Source organism: Propithecus coquereli, unplaced genomic scaffold (assembly GCF_000956105.1).
Source record: "Propithecus coquereli isolate 6110/MARCELLA unplaced genomic scaffold, Pcoq_1.0 Scaffold256, whole genome shotgun sequence".
NCBI classification, from domain to species: domain Eukaryota; kingdom Metazoa; phylum Chordata; class Mammalia; order Primates; family Indriidae; genus Propithecus; species Propithecus coquereli.
The window spans coordinates 1,024,397-1,042,480 of record NW_012148130.1 but is presented as its reverse complement, the minus strand read 5'-3'; the positions used below and the strand labels follow the sequence as shown (position 1 = coordinate 1,042,480).

Below are 18,084 nucleotides of genomic sequence, written 5' to 3'. Positions count from 1 at the left end.
GCACTGGCAAAGCTGAGACGTGGAGCAGGGACAACAGAGCTCCAGGCCGAGGGCAGCTCACGGGGACAGGAAGGAAGAGCGCCCCTGGCACCACTGTGCCCCATTAACCACGTCCCGTGAGGGCGCTGGTCTCACGTTCCGGCCTGGAGCAGGGGACAGGGCGGACAGGAACAGCCCAGGCCGGACAGGAGCCGCCTTTGTTGGGCGGGCCACAGGCCAAGGGGGAGGCGGGATTTTAACTAGCTCCAAACGTGCTGACAGAGCTGGCCAGTGTGAGGAAGTCACGTTCCTGAGGACAGAGAGCAACTAAAAAAGAGAAAATATCACCTCCAGGAAACGCACCATGTAGTCAAAGGAGCTGTGGCTGGGCCCCACCTGGCTGAGCAGGGGTGCATTTTCAAAACTCTGAGGACAGGAAGAGGCCTGGGGGCGGGGTGGCGCTCAGGGGACCCTGACACCCTGACACACCTGAGGCACCACCCCAAACACGGCCCCTGGGCAACAGACAAATCCCCAGTCTGCTCTCACCTGCCCTGTGCGACTGTGCAAACAGGCCGCCAGCTGTCGGTTCTGCCAAGCAGCTGCTCAAGGGCACACGGCTGCCACACCTCCAGCTCTCCTCCGGCACCTGGAAGCAGAGCGACCGCTGACTTATGACAGATTCCCTGCCTGACCAAGTTAAGCTCCTGAACTTTCTGCTAGGCCCGTATGTGCACGTCCTTGTAAAATCCAGTTTCAGTTTAGGGAGAACCCCCCGCTCTCCGTATCTGGTCACCCTCGTGTCTGACGGGGTTACCCACCGGCCAGGGGGTCTGATTCCCCCGCTGCCTCCAGCCAGAATCCTGTTAGGTCAGTTCAGCCACAAGCCCTCACCCCTGCTGTTCTCTCTTAGTAATTAATTTCCACCCGGTGACCCCCACCCTGCTCCTTGGCTATAAACCGCACTTGCCCATGCCGTGTTCCGCGCTGAGCCCGGTCTCTCCCCCGCTGCGAGAGCCCGTTGCCATGGTCCCCGTACGCAACGCGACGGTCCTGATCAAGTCTGCCCCACTGTACCTTAACGGGTGGCTCTGAATAGCTTTTAACAGTGGACACCTGGTATGTCCCAGCCACTGGCCCAGGGGCTTAAGGGACAGCCCCACTGGGGTGCCCTGTCCTCCCGCCCCTGTGTGGGCGGCGCCCCACAGCAGGCAGGGGACAGGCCCCAGACACACCAGTGTCCTTCTGACACCGCGCTAAGCCCTGATTTCCGGGGAGAGGTGACATCATGCGCCGCGAAGTGAGTGGGGGCGCAGTATCAGTACCGGCTGTCGGCCCGCGCGCGAGACCCCGGAACCCCGTTCTCTGGGGCGGCCCCAGCCTTCCCCGGCCCATCGGGCCCTCGCTCCGCTGTCCCTTCTGCCCGTTCCCCGCAGGGTCCTAAGCCGGGATCCCGGGCTGGTAGCCGGGCGCGGGGACAGTAAAGACCCCGTCCCCTTCCTACCCTCGCCAGGCCTCCACCCCGCCCACGGCCGCCCAGACCCCCGACCCCGCTCGCGCGACCCCCGGGTCCGCCATCCCGGGGCCGCCAGGACCGGCGCTCTCACCTTCTGCGCGCGCCTCACTCGTTTTCGCGCCGTCCCGCCCCTCTCAGCCTCCTCTTCCAATGAGCGCCGGGCGCCCTGCACGGGCTACGCCAATCAGAGACGAAGCGGCGTCTATATGGCTAACTAGCTGACCAATTCAAAGTCTCAATCGCTCCGAGAGGGGTGGAGCGTTTCGGGGCCAGCCCTCACGGCCGATTGGTGATCGACGGCAGGGTGGCGGGGGCGGTGCCCTTGCACGGATTGGAGAAGGCTGTGATGGGGCGGGTCCGGAGCTCCTATTGGTCCTCGCTTCGGGGCGGGCTTGCCGATTGGGCGCCGGCGCTGTCACCCGTGCGCGGGGCGGGGCGGGCGGCGCCACCCAGCTGGGTGAGGGGCCCGGGTGCGGGGCTGCGGGCGAGAGGCTGAAGTGCCGTCATGTCCTCGGGGGTGGCCGCGCGCCGCGACGCCAAGAAGCTGGTGCGCTCCCCCAGCGGGCTGCGCATGGTGCCCGAGCACCGCGCCTTCGGGAGCCCGTTTGGCCTGGAGGAACCGCAGTGGGTCCCGGACAAGGAGGTACGTGGCCGCCCGCCCTGCCCCGGCCGGGCCTCCCCTCGGACCTGCCCCCGCCCGGCCTCCCCGGGTCCCCGGCCGCCGCGCCTGCCCGCCCCGGCTTCCCGACTCCCGCCGGCGTCCCGCCCCTGCCGCCTCCCCGAGGCCCCATTCCCCAGCCGACCTGGCCTGTCGCTCCCCGAGCACCCCCAGGCTTGCCCCGGGTTCCCCAGAATCGCTCCTCTGGCCCCTCCGCCCTGGTGGGGAAAGGGGCGTCTGCGGGGGTCCCGGGTTTGAGCAGGGCTCTCCGGACGGGAGCGGGAGGTGCGCGTCCTGCACCTTCCCAGGTGCGAGACTCACCTCCCGCAGTTTCATTCCGGGCACGTTCCCTCTGAACTGGCCACGCACCTTTCCTCGCCGCCTCGGCGTGCCGTGAAGGGTAATTGAGCGTAACGTGCAAGCATGTTCTGTACTACGGAACCGCGCGCTTACAGTGGTTACGATGGTGAACTTTGAGCATTTTACCAAAGTAAGAAAATTAGAGTAAAAAGTGATTTAGAAAGGCAATAATATGACTGTCATAAAGATTTAAATGAACACGTTTTACAGATTGAGTTCGTGCACGCAGTGAGGGAACCGAGCAGGTGTGAGGACAGGAAATCGGGGCAGCAGGAGCTGATAGAGGTTGAGTGGAGGCAGGTGCGGGGAGCGCGGAGCCTCTGCGGGACGGACTTTGTAGGAATTTGTGGGTCAGTGGGCAGTGTTCCTCGCAGCACCTGCAGTGCATGGAGCTACAGCTGGAGGGTGTCCTCTAGAGCTGTGGTCCCCAACCCCGGGCCGTGGACTGGTACTGGTCGGTGGCCCGTTAGGATCGGGGCTGCACAGCAGGAGGTGAGCAGCGAGCTAGAGCTGGGGAGGGAACCTCACCTGTACTTACAGCCGCTCCCCATCACCCGCATCACGGCCTGAGCGCCGCCACCTGTCGGATCAACGGGGTGTTAGATTCTCACAGGAGCGCGAACCCTACTGTAAACTGCGCATGCGAGGAGGGATCTAGGTTGCGGCTCCGTCTGAGAATCCAATGCCCCGTGATCTGGGTGGAGCTGAGGCGGTGATGCCAGCGCCGGGGAGCGGCTGCAAACACAGATCATCATCAGCAGGGAGGACGACTGCACAGTACATGTGATGCCCTTGAATCACCCCCAAACCTTCCCCCTTGCTCCATCTGTGGAAAAATTGTCTTCCATGAAATGGGTCCCTGGTGCCAACAAGGTTGGGGACCGCTGCTCTGGGGTCTAGACCATATTTCTCACCTTTTTCCATTATTGTCTCCTAAGGACGCTTCTTAGACACTTTTTTTCCTCATCATCTTTCCATGAAATCTTTAAAACAATTTTTTTGACAAGTGAAAATTGTGTGTATTTATGGTGTACCCCAGAAATGCCCCATATCCGTGTGAGCCATGTGGACAGCATCAGAAAGCAAGACCTGGGTGCAGTTCCCTCCTGCACACGGCACCATGTCTACGGTCCCAACTCTTTAGCTGCCTGCCGTGCTTCCCCCGTCCCTCTCCCAGAGCCCTGGTGGTATGAGCTGGGCAGTCGCTCCACGCTTTCCCTGCGTGTGGTGCCTTTCTTTGCGGCCTGTTGAGGCCCTGGGTGTGAGGGGCGCGGAGCGCTGCCGGCTGCCTCCTCCGGACCGCTGGGCTGAAGTGCTGCGTCAGCGTGGCGCCCCTCGTGTTGGGGAAGATCACTCCCAAGTTGCGTGACGGTAGGTCCCCCCCAGAACGCCCGTTTGAATCGTGATTAAGTGACCTGTGCAGCTGAGGAAGGCGCTAGAGTCAGGTGGGCGTGGGGAGGGGTCAAACACGTGAGGACGGACTTTCCGAGGTCGGTATTGTGAGTCTCAGTGAGGCGCGGTCCTGCCGTCCAGAAATTACCGAGGACAGTGAGCGTTCTGGAGGAACTTTTGGGCTGGGAGGTGTGGCATGAAGTCTGGCTCTGGCTGCTGTAGCTCTCGGGGGACACTCACCGTAACAGTCACCTGACACTTGTCGGTGCTGCTTTCTGCTGGCTGCGGCTTAAGGGACACTAAGGTAACCGTGCGTGGGGAGGAGACTCAAACTTGGAGATAACCAGCTGTGGAGAAGACGGTTTGCAGTCTCTGCAGTGGGTGGAGGAGAATCGGGTAGCCACGGTCCTCAGCGCCCCCTTGCTGGCTGTGTGCTGATCAGTGTCACTGGCCCATCACGCATGTGCTGAGTACCTGCCAGGTGCCCGGCCCCGTGCAGTGTCACTTTGGGCTGTGAGGGTCATTCCTTTAAGATGCTGCGACGACACCGGGGAGTGCGAGCGCGCACCTTTCTGCAGCGGGCTGGTCTGTGGCTCTCAGACTCTCAAGGAGCTCGTGACCCAGAACCACTTGAGAACCGTTCCTGTTATAAACCCGGAGAGGACGGAGTCGGGAGCTTGTCGGCAGGGGAGGCGGAGGCGGGTGTGTGAAGCTTCGTGCCTCACCAGTTTGGATGTAGGTGCTTGCGGTGCCAGCGCAGCCTCGAATGATCTCTGGGCTTGTCCCACTGCCATCGCCGTATCCACCGGCAAGGCAGCAGGCTGGGGCGCGCTGTCCAAGCATGCGGCCCTGGGGGCCGGGGCGTTTTTGGGCTGCCCCCTTTCTTCCCGTCCGTGGCACTGGGCATGACCCATGTATGACCCCTGACCGCAGCAGGTCGTTGTATGTCTGTGCTGTCATTTTGACGCTCAGATACTCTAGCTGCAGCGCCAGGGAGGAGAGAACACAAGTGTGTCCAGTAAAAACCAAGGGGACTCAGGTGCGGAGGGACGTTGCGAGAAAGCACTGCCGTGGGCGGGAAGGGGCTGCCGCACCAGGGCCCGTGACAAGCAGCTCAGCGGCGGGAGGAAGGGGTTTCTTTCTGTCCTGGGGAGGCGTGACCAAGGCTAAAAGGAGCCTGCCGTGGGCATGTGGGGAGGGCCAGCGGAGGGGCGGGGCAGAGAGCCCCGAGGTCAGCCCGGAGGCTGGGCCGGGTCACACGGGGCCTGAGGGGCTGTGCGAAGCTGCACCTGGGCCTGCTCCAGTCAGGCCCACGGCGTCGTGCTCCGGTTGGCCAATGGGGACAGGCACTTCGGCCAGTGTTTTATGAGGCAGATAATGGGAACTTGGAGGGCTTTGTTGTGGGTACGTGGGCGATCCGTGATCCTGTCCAGGCCTTACCGGGCAGGGCGCTTCTGGGCGGAACACTTCCCAGAACGCCAAGGGCGGGACTTCGCGACTGTTTCCAGAGTCACAGGGTTCAGGCAGAGCTGACTCTCGTGAGGCGGCAGAGGGCTGCCAGAGCCTGCCAGGTGCCCCGGGGGCCAGCAGGCCTTCACAAAACACTGCCAGGGACCCCCTGTGGCTGGCTAAGAGCTTTTTCTGATGTCAGGAAAAACTGTGACTTTGGAACAACCACCGTAAAAAGGGATTCCTGGTGTCCAACTTGTAGCACGTCCCTCCCCGGGCACGATCGTCTACAGCGTGGCACCTTTCGTCACCTGGGAGCTATTCAACACCTCTAAACTGTAGAAAGCTGATAGCAGTGCCCGTGATCCTAGTCCTAGAGATGCAGGCAACTTTGTCCTCCAGAGGGGCAGTTGGTGTCCCCCCCCATCCCCATCCTGTCACGCACCACGTGGTCCTCGTGAGAGAAGCTGACTTTTGGTACCAAACTCGTTCTTCACCCCTCGTGACCTGTGCGTGTGTCTGTTCCCTGGATCCTCCTTCGAAGTGTTTTAACGTCGTGGTGTTCCCTCATTCATTAGTGAGTTAAATCTTTGCCACGGGTTCCTTTTACATTTGTGGGGGTTCCGCTGTCCCCCATGAGGAGCCGAGAGTAGCCGACCGTGGGGCCGGCGCAGCCAGCAGGGCAGGTTCCTCACTGCCGCGCTGACGGAGGACAGGGTGGGGCCGGCTCTTTTGTAACTCTGGCCTCAAAGGGAGGGCAGGCACGTGTCCTAAAACTTTGTTCTTTTTGTAGTAACTTTGTTTGAATATCCATTTAAACTCTCCAGACTATGTTTTCAGATTGTATTAAGCGTGAGGGCGGAGGCGCTCGAATTCCTGTGCGGTCAGATGCCCTGTGTCGCGCCCGGCGCCTGCCCTCTGCGACCTGACTGCAGCTCGAGCTGCCCCGCCCGTGTCTGCCCGGCGGGAGCTCAGGTGCAGCTCTGACCTCAGGAGTGGCCCTTTCTAGTTCTTTTATCGCTCTCACCAATGACTCATCCACCGGGCGGCTCCGTTGACAGCGTCTGCCTCGACCTCCCCTGCCAGGGTGGTGGGAGTCAGCTGGGGACGGTGAGGAGTGGCCCAGCGCCCAGGCTCTGACTCTGGTCCTCGATTGCAGGGGGAGCCGCCCCACCTCCGGGCCCCTCGAGACAGCTCCTTCCGCTCAGCTTCCTCCCGCCTGGGCTGTGGGAGGCGGCGGGAGGAATCCTGTGGGCGTGAGCGCGGGTGCCCCAGCGGCCTGGGCCGGGCCTCCTCAGTGATCTGCTTCACGGCGACGCGCGGTGCTGTCCGTCCGGGCAGGCAGCGTCTGTCCTTGGCAGCTTGTCTGTCCAGCCCCAGCAGATGGGTCTCATTAGGGCCACCGCCCAGGTCGACCCTGCCTCATCCTCCTCCCTGTCTCTCTGTCCCTGTGTGTTTGTCACACCGTACCTCACGCCTGGTGGCCCTCACTAAACTTTTTAAGGCCTGTTTTGTCGGGTCTGCTCTTGCAGGCCCCTGTTCCCTGGGGATTGTGCTGGTTGGAGTGGGCCCCGGCCACCCCAGGGTGACACAGTGGGTCTGATGTGACGCCGTCTGAGGCTGGCGTTTCAGACACTCCGGGCTAGCACGGTGGGGATGGGTGGATCGCGCTTGGGTGCTGGGCTTCCGCGGTCCCTCTGCAGCTCCTCACGCAGCTGTCGCAGGGAACGTCCGGGAGCCGCAAGGCCCGGCGCGCTCTGGTTCTCCTTCTGGCGGCGCTCTGCTTTCTGACGAGGAATCAGTTAGTTGGCAGTGATTTTACTCGTGTATCTTCACCCATTGCTCTATTTCCTGATTTGCTTTTCATATTAAATTGCTCTGTTCATAATTTTAAACATTTCTCTTCACTAGTACTATCAACAGGAAATTACCTTGTTTAAAAAAAAAAAATCTGTCAATTTTCCAGATAAGCTCATTGGTCATTTAGAGTAATAAAAAGTTTCTGGATCATTTATATTTTTGAGGGAGTAAACTTAAGTTCTAAGCGTGGTCTTATGTCTCGCAGTTGAGCGCAGATCTCACAGCGGGTGTGAGAAGCACCCGTACCAGGTCGCCTGTCCTGGCGCCGTTGTGGGCTGCGGCAGCCACGGAGAGGCCACGGAGCGGTTACTGTCGCTGGAGCCTGGCGGTCGGGGCCTTCTTGCTCTTGCTTATCACAGGTCAGCACCACCGTGGAGCTTTCCCCAGCAGATGTCCGGAGATTCCGTGGCTGGCAGACATCTGGGGTCAGGGAAGAGGGCGCAGGGGCAGGGGCTCTGCCACCGCAGACCGTTCCAGAGGGACGGCTCTGGAGGGCAGGGGCAGGGCTGGAAGCAGCCGGCGGTGCGGGAGAGCCCTGCCAGCTGCCAGCTGGACTCTGCAGACAGTTCCAGAAGGCTGGGGTGGGCCGGGCCTGGCTTGCGAGTCCAGAAAGCAGCTTAAGAGCAGAGAGGAAATGAGAAAACATTAGTCATGGGATCTCAAAAAGCTTAGGCTCCATGCCCGGTGGAGGCAGTGGCCGCGTGGAGCGCAGCTCGGATGGGGCACCCGGCACGCAGCTCACGGGCTGCCTGTCCTCGCCGCGTAATGTGTCTGAAGAGCCCTGGTGTCACCACAGCCTGGACACCTGTCCTTCCACAGGGAAGGGCACGCTTGCGGCTGTGGACCCCGCAGGACTCCTTCCAGAAGCATCTGCAGAGTCTTGGTACCACTGGGCTCTGTTTTGTGGGCTACGAAGAGTGGGCACCTGGTGTGAATTTCGTTTTTTTCCTTTTATTTCTTATTTTCTATATTTCTTCAGCTTTTCTTTTCTTTTATTCTTCTCCATTTTAGCATCTTGACGTATCTTATTTGGCGCCGTGACTATGCTTGCCCAGGACGTGAATTTTGTCTGCAGCCCGGTGCTGGGCTCGTGGTCCTCAGGAGCACACAGGCTCGTGGGGACAGTGAGGGCAGTAGGCGACGGTGGCTTCACGTCCCGAGCAGCTCCTCCGTGCTGGTGTCTCCGGGGTCTGCGTGCGGAGGCTGCGGCCCAGAGAAGGGCTGGGCTTCCCGGAGGAGGGTGCGGAGCAGGGAGAGCTCACGTGCCTGTGAGTTGGTGTCCCAGGAAGGGCGGGCGGGGCGGTGGGTGGCCGAGTGCCCCTGCTGGGCCCTGGACCCAGTGTGCTGTGGCTGACCGGAGACGACGGTCAGGACCGAGAAGGCGGCGACGCCAGGGGATCAGCCGCTGCTCTGTGCCGTCAGCGCCCCGACTCGACCCAGTGGCTTTCAAACCAGAAGGTGCCCAGTGGCGGCCTCTGCCCGGCTGTCCAGAGTCGCTGGTGGAACAGTTACATTTGTGTCCAGAGACAGCTTTCCCACCGAGACACGGAGTGCTGGGCCTCGTCATTCTCCTGCCTGTCCCTGCAGATGAGGTTTGACGTGACTCTTGTGTCAGATAAGAGGTCTGAGCTCTTTTGTCTGGTTTGGCGATACCGCGGCCATTTCTAATCCTCTCTCCTTTTCACTTTATGCTCTTACAGTCATTTCTGGTCTGTCCCATTCCCCCTCCCTCCCACCGGAAGGGAAAGGAAGCTCTTAGTGGAGGGAAAATCTCTTCTATTTCCTTCGAGGATTACTGTGGCTCGAACGTGGATGAGTGATTCCCAGTAAACGTTCAGCTGAGTCCTCAGTCGGCAGAAGCAGAAGCCCCGCAGGTCTCCCGAGACACGCCGTGTAGACCACGTTCAGCCACTTGCCGGTTCATTTAACACACAGTTTCCAGGTCACCACCTGCCACTCACTGTGGCCCACACCCCGACTCAGGAGCCTCCGAAAGCGATGACCTCGGTGGGATGTGCCCATCGTGCCAAGCGGCAGCCCCGTGATGCCACTCCCAGCCTCTCTGGCACCTTCTTGTTTATTTTTTTTTCCTATTTTTTTAATTTATTTTTTATTTTTTTAAAAGCCAGTCAAATTTAGCAGTGGGGGGTTGAATACCAACGTTAGTGACACTAATGTTAGTAAGTTCTGATAACCCACTACCATGGGACCAGCCTTGTTTAGTTCTTAAAAAGCCCCAGAAGAGGAGGGTCTTCTCGCCCTCCAGAGGAAGAAACCAAGGTTGAGGGACGTCAGGCCCCGGTTCCACAGCCCCCGCGTGCTGCGGAGCAGGGCAGGCAGGGCAGCACCACACCTGCGACTTGGGGACAGGTGCATAACCGCTGGTCAAATCTGAAGGACGCGCAGTGACGCGGAATTCCGTCAGAGCCAGCCTTGGCGTCTCCAGCTTGGACTGGGTGTCAGGCGGCTCCTCACACGACTGTTGGAGGAGGGAGCAGTGGGTGGCAGAGGGTCCGTCACTGGCGGTGTCACCCTGACCCTGTGCTCCAAGCTCACTTCGGGGCCCCTCCTGCCGTGCAGGGTGAGGAGGAGGTAATGAGTTCAGGACAGAGGCTTCCCGGTCGAGCTTGGCAGTTCCGCGCCTTGGGTGCCGTGAGCGAGGGTGCGTGCAGACGGCACCCTGCGGTCACGGGGCTTTGTGCTAGGAAGCCCCCTCCTAAGTGGGGAACGCATCCAGCTTGTCGTTCTGAGCAGAGCGGGCCCTGCAGGTCAGTTCCCGGAGCAGGCTGGGCAGTGGACAGGCGCGAGCAGGAAGCTCGCTGGGCAGTCTCTCACCTGGGCTGATTCCAGAAGGTGGGCTGTGATGAGTCCCGTGGTCTCTGCAGCCTCCAAGGGGAGCTCGGAGGCTGGGCTGGTTCTTTCAAGTTGTCCACGGGGCCGAGGCTGCCCACGGCGGGCGCACCTCTTCAGTGAGGGCCTCCTGGCGAGGGTGAGAGCTCAGGGCAGGTGGTGGCTCCAGCAGCAGGGCCTGGATGGGACGCGGTCACAGGCTGCCACGCCTGCATGGCTGTGGTGGCTTGGAAGATGTGAGTGTTATTTTTGGCTAGTCAAGCGAAGCAGTGGGAGTTTAGTGAGCATTTTAAATTTGTTTCACTTCTAACTTGATCGATTTCACTTCCACCTGCACCTGAGTGTCGACCGTCTGAAGCGAGCAGCCTTGGCGAGGGCGATCCCAGGGGTCTGCTCTCGGTGTCCTCTCACCCCTGGTGCCGCGGCGTCAGGCGCCAGCCTAGGGCCCATGAGCTTCCCTGGAGCCGGCCGCTCTGCCCGAACTGGGGCTGTGTGCTCCGCACGTCCCGCAGCGGGAGTTCGTTTTAAACAATTCATAAAGGAGGCGACTGTCCTTGACCAGCTTGGATTGCGCCCTGTGTGTGCGGAGTGAGCCAGGGCGGCCGCTCTCGGCTTAGAGACGAAACTACTTCCTTAGGGTCACAGCCACCCTAACGGCGCCCAGCAGGTGGCCACAGGGTTTGAGGTCCAGGGTATTTGGGGACATCATACTCGTCCCCGAGGTTTCAGTGGCCCCGGGCCGTGCTCAGAGTGGACTTTGTTCTGTGCTCTGGGCCTTGTTACGAGCCACTGCCCTGCGAGCAGCCCTTAGGCGATTTGAAGTGTAATTCTGAGGTTTGACCCGAGGCAGCTGAAGAAACTTCAAGTGTGATTCAAGCTCAGCACAGACAGCCCCGTCCTCACGGTCACCTCTGCCGCCGTCCTGAGGGAGCTGGGCAGAGGCAGGAAGGCGAGCTCTGGGAGGGCGGGTTCCTGTCTCTTCTGTTCACCGTGTGTCCCCAGGGCAGGGGCGCTGGCCACACGGCTCAGGTCTGTCTGGTGACCACCTCGGGGAGGTGAGCCCTGGGGCCCTCTGCCCGGTCCCCAGGTCCTGAATTCCCGTCTGCCCTGTGCCCAGCCACCTGCTGCTCCCTGCTCTGCACGTGCGCGTCCTGCGTGCAGAGCCCTCTCTGCTGGGAGAGTCCGGCCTCCTCGGAGCCCTGGGCTGCGGGTGTCGGAGCCTTTCCCGTCCCCCACGTCAGGAAGCATCTTCGCAGTCTCCAGGCCGGGCCCTGCCCACGTGGCACCCCGTCATCCCCACGTTCCGCTTGGGCTGCCTCCTAAGGGTGCGGCAGGGGTGTGCTCAGACCACGAGCAAACTGTCTCGCACTCTGGGCGTCCTCAGCCGAGCCCCGCGTGCCAGGTGGACCGAGTGTTCCTTCTGCGCTCGCCTAGGCCGATCAGGCGTCCTTCCTGGGGTAGCGGGTCCCCGCGGTGCAGTTCCCGCTGCTCGTCTCCGGTTCCAGGAACAGGACTAGGCCAAAAGGAGTTGCTCAAGGGCAGCAAACTGCCGCTGGGCCCCGCGCCTGCAGGACCTAAAGCAGGGGATGCGCCTGCGGCAAGACGGTCGTACTCGCGCCCTCACTCCTGCCCCGAGGGACTCAGGCCCACTCCCGTGGTGCGCTGGGCGCGTCTCCTGGGGCGGCGGCTTCCGAGCCCGGGTGGCCCTGCTGCCCCAGGAACCTGCCTGCTGCAGGCACGCGGGGAGGTGCGGGAGTAGGGGAGGGAGGCTGGTGTTCCCGGCGCCCTGCCCCCGCGGCGTGACCGAGCGAGCCGGACTGTAATACTTGGCCATCTTCTCTGCCAGTGTCCCAGATGTATGCAGTGTGACGCCAAATTCGACTTTATCACCAGAAAGGTGAGCGGAGGCCGTGGAGTGGGGGCAGTGGGAGGACCCACTCGGGTGGGGCCCCAGCGGCACAGTTGGCCCCTCTCTGGGGAGAGGCCAGTTCTCTGTGAGGGAACAGCTGCTGTGGGACTTGCTTTGAATTCAGGCAACGCCCTGTTTCGGTGGCCTAAAAGAACCCGGGGAAAGTGCCTGGCCCGGATCCCAGGGGTGCGGCTTACGCGCTCCTGTGACCCTGCGAGGTGTGGTCCCCTGCGGGCTGCTGCCCAGACAGGCGCTGCCCTCGGAGAGTCGGGTCCTAAAACCTCTCTGCGCGCGGCTGCGCGGAGGCGGGGCGTCCCGGTGGGCGCCACGTGGGCCGTTGAGAGGCGAGAATCGGGCCTTTGACTTCCCAGGGAGGCAGAGCCCTGCCGTGCGCAAGGACCCCGCCGGGCCCGCGCGGAGGTCGACCTCTCAGGCCGGTGTCAGTAGCGGCCCGGAGACCGGCCCGGCACGTTGGCCTCGGCGCACTTGGGGGTGGTCTCGGGGAACTTGTCCTCTGCTCACTGCCCGTCCTCTGGCCGTCCGCCCAGCACCACTGTCGCCGCTGCGGGAAGTGCTTCTGCGACAGGTGCTGCGGCCAGAAGGTGTCGCTGCAGCGCATGTGCTTCGTGGACCCCGTGCGGCAGTGCGCCGAGTGCGCCCTCGTGTCCCACAAGGAGGCCGAGTTCTACGACAAGCAGCTCAAAGTGCTCCTGAGCGGTAAGCGGCCTGCCGCGTCCCAGACGTTCCCCGTGAGGTGACTCACGCTCCTCCGTATCTGTCGAAGCTGTGGGCTGTGAAGACGTCTGTTCCGCTTTTTCTTTGACATTCTGTCTCGCCCTCCTCATTTTTGTCTGGGTTCATTTAGCAGCAGTTGTAGAGCCGGAAATGTCACCTAAGACACGGTCCTGACTCTGCTGGGCATGTCCCTCAGGCGGGAGGGGAGGCCCTGACCCGGGCAGTACTGTCCCTGGCAGTCGAGTCTTTGTGGCCGTGTCCCCGGAGAAGAGGTCCAGAGACTCCCACCAGTAGCACAATGCACAGCGCGCTTCTGTGCGTTCTCGGGGGGTCCCAGTGTGGGAGGAAGGAGCCCTCCAGAGGGTTCGGCTTTGCCTCCCGGGGCCCCTGGGAAATGAGCTGCTGCCATTCCCCGCGCTCAGCCGGGGAGCCCTGGGCGACCCGGCCTGCGGCTCCGCAGTGGCGTGGCGGGATCTGAGCTTTGTGGGTTTTCTTGCGCCTTCTTTCTGCCGTTTGGTCCTGTCCTGGTCAGCTCCGAGAAGGCGTGGGTGGAGGGCGTATCGTTCTTCCGTCTGGGCCTTTGTGACGAATTCCCCTGCGCACTTTCTTTGAAAGACGTGAAAACATTCTAGGAGCTCCGTGCGCAAGCGGAGCGTGTCGCCTAGAGCTGCGCCCTTCGTTTCCGTCTTCAGCCCTTGGTCCCTCCCTGCCTTTCCGCTCAGCTGAAGGGTCCTTAGAACAAAGCCGTGTTTCTCGTTTTCATTGCGTCCCGCGTGCACGTCTCCCTGTGGCGCTCGGCTGGGGCAGGTTGCGTGGAAAACAAGCAGGGCCTGTTCTCACGTCTGTTTTTGTGTCCTAAGGAGCCACCTTCCTCGTAAGTTTTGGAAACTCAGAGAAATCTGAAACCGTGGTTTGTCGTCTTTCCAACAACCAGAGGTAAGAGCCAGAACCCTACGTGGCGCGGGACAAGTTGTCACGGACCGCGGACCTCAGTCACAGCGAGCGCGAACGTATAACAACGTGGTTTGGAAACTTTTGCTTGACGCAGATACTTGTTTCTGGATGGAGACGGCCACCGTGAGATCGAAATCGCGCACATCGCGACCGTGCAGATCCTCACGGACGGCTTCCCTGCAGGAGGTAAACGCCGCCTCGTCCTTTCCTAAGCTGGGGGTTTGGTGCCACCCGTGGGTGACGGGAGCGTGTCTCCAAGACGGCCGCCTTTCCTCTCCCATGGGGCGCGTATCTAGTCGGGGGCTTTGGAGCCTGCCCGGTGGGTGGGGGCTTCCGCTGCGACGAGGAAGGACAGCGAGCCGAGCGCGTCGTGGTGCCTGCCCTTTGCCTGAACGCTCTGGTGTGTCACTCCATTTACCACTGGACTTGAACCAGGGACAGAGCTCCACACGCAATAACCAAGGTTCCCAGAAAGGTCCGGAGTGACGGCCGTTCGGGAAGCAGTGCCCCGGCCCCTCTGTCGCTGGCTCTGCCTGCCGGGCGTCTGTGCAGACTAAGTTCCGTGTGCGTTTCCTCGCGAGCTTCTAGAGCGCTTAGCCTAGTCTGGAGCTTTCCGACTAAACCCGCACGCCTCCGGAGCCGCCTGCCCGCCGCCGCGGCGATCGCGTTCCCTGTCTGAACTGCCGGAGCGCGCCTCCACCTAACCCGTCTTGCCTTCCGTTCTCTCTGGCTCTTGACTGTTCCTCTCTCCGCTGCCCGCCACCTCCTAGACGTAGAAAAAGACATTCACGCTTACACCGGCCTCCGGCGGAGCCAGCCTGCCTCTGAAGGTCAGCCCTGCCCTCTGCCCGGCCCCCGCCCTGCCCCTCCTCTTGCTCCTCCGCTTCTGTCCCTGGGGTGTCCGTGCCAAGGTTCTTTGTGAAACTCACGTTCACTGTTTTTGGTTGATTTGAAAGAGGTGTTGGGTCCAACACGCGGGTCTGTAGAGCCTCAATGAAAACACCCCAGCACTGCGGTCGCCACCCCCAGGCGGAGGGTGGTACCTGCCAGGAACCGGGCCGCACGGCGGGAGGCGAGGGAGCCAGGGAAGCTCCATCCGTATTCCCAGCCGCTCCTGTCACCGCGTCACCGCCAGAGTGCCGCCTCCCGGCGGATCAGCGGGGACATGAGTTCTCCCAGGAGCGAGAACCCTCCGCGTCCAAGGGGTCTCGGTTGCGGCTCCGTGTGAGAATCCACTGCCCGATGATCCGGGTGGAGCCGAGGCGGTGACGCCGGCGCCGGGGAGCGGCTGCAAACACAGATCATCATCAGCAGGGAGGACGACGGCACAGTACATGTGATGTGCTCGAATCACCCCCAGACCTTCCCTCCGGCCCCCAGTCTGTGGAAAAATTGTCTTCCACGAAACTGGTTCCCGGTGCCAAAAAGGTTGGGACCGCCGTCCTAGCAGGAGAAAATATATTTGCTCAGTTCTCTGTGGGCACTGGGGGGGCGGGGAGTGTTACCGCCAGTTGACAGCTGCCTGTCAACATCTGCCCAGGGCAGGCTGGGCCGCGGGAACCTCTCTCAACACTGCCCTGGGGGCTCTGGGGACCCTCAGACTCTCTCAGCACTTGTCCCATCCTCCTGAATGATGAGGTGAGAGGGCCTGGCCAGTATCTCGCTGCCTCTGTCCCGAGCACAGGTGCGCGTGGCACCCGGCAGGCTGCGGGGAGAGGCCCTGGTGTAGGGCACCAGCCTGGTGCCCTCTCTGCCCGGCACCCCCTGGGGAGCCCGAGGCTCAGGGACTCGCCGAGGTCCGCCCAGGGTGCAGCGGTGGCCAGTGGCGGAGCCTCGCACACGCGGTCTCCCCTCGACTCTGGCACTGCGCGCCCTTCGCGGCCGTTTTGGGGGTGCAGTGAGCCCTGCTCTGCCCGGTGTTTTCTACTTAGGACCCTGGAAGCTTGTCTTCGTGTGGGGGTAGGGACAGTGGGAACAGTTCCCTGAGCTGAAGGCAGCCCGGGGCCTGGGCCCTCTGCAGTGGGGGCGCACACTGGTTCTGTCGAGGGCCAGAGGGTAAATCTGTGCTGGCCACACATGCTGTCACAGAGCTCAGAGGCAGCCACAGACAACAGGGTACAGATGGCTGTGATCCAGTAAAACTTTACTCGCAAAAGCAGGTGGGGGTGGGGCCGGGTCTGCCTGCTCCAGGGCACGGGTGGGAGCCCCCAACGCAGCCTAGTGGGGGCGTCAGCCTGACAGGCAGTTTCCAGGGGGTCTCTGGGCTTTAAAACACTGTGGCTCATGACGGCAGGGCTTAGGTGGCCTGCCTGGGCACAGCACTTTACAGGTGGTCGTGCCTCTCCCCGAGCAGGAGTGGCTGGTGTGCCCTGCCACCCGCTGCTGGGAGGGTCAGGCCCTCAGGTTTGATTCAGAGATCTGTGTCTGACTGAAGGAATCTCCTGAAGGGTAGAAGATTGCTCAAAATGGAGTTTTCCTCCAAAAATGACAAAGTAGAAAAGCTGCAGTCAGTTATGGCGGCGCGCACCTGTGGTCCCAGCTACTCAGGATCACTTGAGCCCAGGAGTTTGAGGCTGCTGTGAGCTGTGATTACGCCACTGTACTCCAGGCTGGGCAACACAGTGAGACCCCTCTTTCTCTAAAACAATTTTTAAAAAGCTGGAGGTCACGTTCACCATGAGGCTCAGCCACACAGGTCTTTTTCTCCACTGTAGCCTTGACTGTGAAGAGCTGTTCTGTCCCTTGAGTGGTTCCTTGGAGCAGGTGCTGGAATTGAGTCGTAGTCATGGGAGCAGCTGGTCATGACCCAAAGATAGGGCGTGCACCCCAGCAGGCCGATCCCCCAACATAGGGTGTTTCTGGGCCGCCATGTCGGGTCGGGGGGAACAGCCCATGACTGGGGGGGGTGGCGTTTTCCTGGTGTGAGGCCCTTACCTGTCCCGACCGTCTGTGCTCTGGCCTAGGTGCTCAGCAGTGGGACAGTTGGGGCCAGCTCTGACTCGAGCGTGGGCTTGGCCTGTCTGCCGAGGGCCAGGGCCCTCTTGAAATGGCCTCCACGCTCTTGCCAGCCCTGGATGCAGATGGGTGCGACTGGTGCTTAGAGGGGAGCCAGCTCTGTTTGGGGGTTCTCTGAAGGCAGGAAGCCCCACACAGGCCAGGGAAGCTCAGTAGTTTCTGGATTAGCTGAGAACAAGGCCTCTCACACAGCTCTCAGTAATGTGGTTCAACGTGTCGCAGGCCATGGAGGGCCTGGGGCCGGGTGTCTTGGTCCCTGTCCTACCCTCTGTGAACTCAGGGGTCCCATCAGAGAGGCACGGAGAGACGGAGTTCCCTGGGTGCTCCTCACGCTGACCCTCACCCCCAGGCTGTTCCCTCGAGCAGCGCAAGGTCAGGGAGGCACCTGGGCGCCACACGTCCTGGCACTCGGGGTCCCCTTTGGGCCTTCTCACCTCGTCTCCGTCCTCTAGGAGGCAGCACGCGGGCCACGGGCATGTTCCTGCAGTATACGGTGCCGGGCGCAGAGGGTGTGGCCCAGCTGAAGCTGACGGCTGGGGACGATGCACACGGCAGGAGGCACGCGGCCGCGTGGCTGGCGGCCATGCACAAGGTACTGCGGGCGGGGTCGGGGCACGGGAGGCTGGGCCCTTCCCCTTAGAGCAAAAGGAGTTTTCCAGAGAAAGACCTGCCACCTGCCCTGTGCCCCCCACCCACCTCCAAAGTGCACGCAGGGTCAGCTCCGACCCGGCACAGGGCCCATGGTGTTTTGTTGTGTTTATTTCTGGTCACCCTGCAGGCTGCCAAGCTCCTCTATGAATCTCGGGACCAGTGACTTCACGTGGGAGCTGAGCTCGGGGTACGTCTGGGCGCTGGGACCGAGTCACTTGGAACAGCAGAACCTGCTCCCTGCGCACCACGGGGCTTCCTCTCGCTTGCGCTGGGAAATGCGATTCACGGGTTTGGAGAGACGGCGCGTTCACTTACCTAGTGCAACGTGTACAGTTTATTAACGCTTTCAGCAGCTTCACGTTTTAGAATTTGTCTATTATCTTGATGATTAGGAGTGGGAGAGACTGAGCTACACTACTACCAAACTATTTTTAGCATAATCTATGCCATGTTTTTGAGTTCCCAGGCTTGCTAGAAGGTTCTGGCCCATCAATGTTCATTAATTAATTCCTCCCCAGAACCGGCGTGGGTAGTGCTGACTCGGGCCCCTGATCTGCAGGGAGCCGCCATCCGCAGCAGCCTGTTGACAGCACTTGCCTTAGCTCGGTTTACGGACGTCTGTCCACCTCGTCACTAATTTTGGGCTACGAACATCCTTTGCTATTCCACTGCGGGGAGGGCGCTGGCTGTTTTTGTACTTTTCACTGTTTCACTTTATTGGAATGCCCGTACCGCAGTTTGTACATGAAGCTTATG

At 61.4% G+C, this 18,084-nt stretch overlaps 1 protein-coding gene across 2 annotated transcripts; it reads left to right on the top strand.

The window, feature by feature from the left end:
- The first annotated feature begins 1,906 nt into the window (after positions 1–1,906).
- Positions 1,907–18,076, top strand: ZFYVE21 (zinc finger, FYVE domain containing 21). Of its 2 annotated transcripts, XM_012647062.1 has the most exons (8): positions 1,907–2,138; positions 11,911–11,961; positions 12,522–12,690; positions 13,569–13,644; positions 13,757–13,848; positions 14,439–14,492; positions 17,130–17,269; positions 17,456–18,076. In XM_012647062.1, exons 1-8 carry the CDS (start codon positions 2,001–2,003, stop codon positions 17,489–17,491), a joined length of 756 nt encoding a protein of 251 aa, XP_012502516.1. In that variant the 5' UTR covers positions 1,907–2,000; the 3' UTR covers positions 17,492–18,076. The 2 variants fall into 2 exon arrangements, with proteins under 2 accessions (XP_012502516.1, XP_012502517.1); XM_012647063.1 differs by lacking the exon at positions 14,439–14,492 and having other exon boundaries at positions 1,945–2,138; positions 17,456–17,696.
- The last annotated feature ends 8 nt before the right edge of the window (positions 18,077–18,084 follow it).

Bases quoted from the DNA above. Each gene is read 5' to 3' on its own strand.
- ZFYVE21 (XM_012647062.1), top strand. From the start codon at position 2,001: ATGTCCTCGGGGGTGGCCGCGCGCCGCGACGCCAAGAAGCTGGTGCGC. The intron at 13,645-13,756 runs GTAAGAGCCAGA...TGCTTGACGCAG, and splicing joins CGTCTTTCCAACAACCAGAG to ATACTTGTTTCTGGATGGAG. The intron at 13,849-14,438 runs GTAAACGCCGCC...TCCTAGACGTAG, and splicing joins GGACGGCTTCCCTGCAGGAG to AAAAAGACATTCACGCTTAC.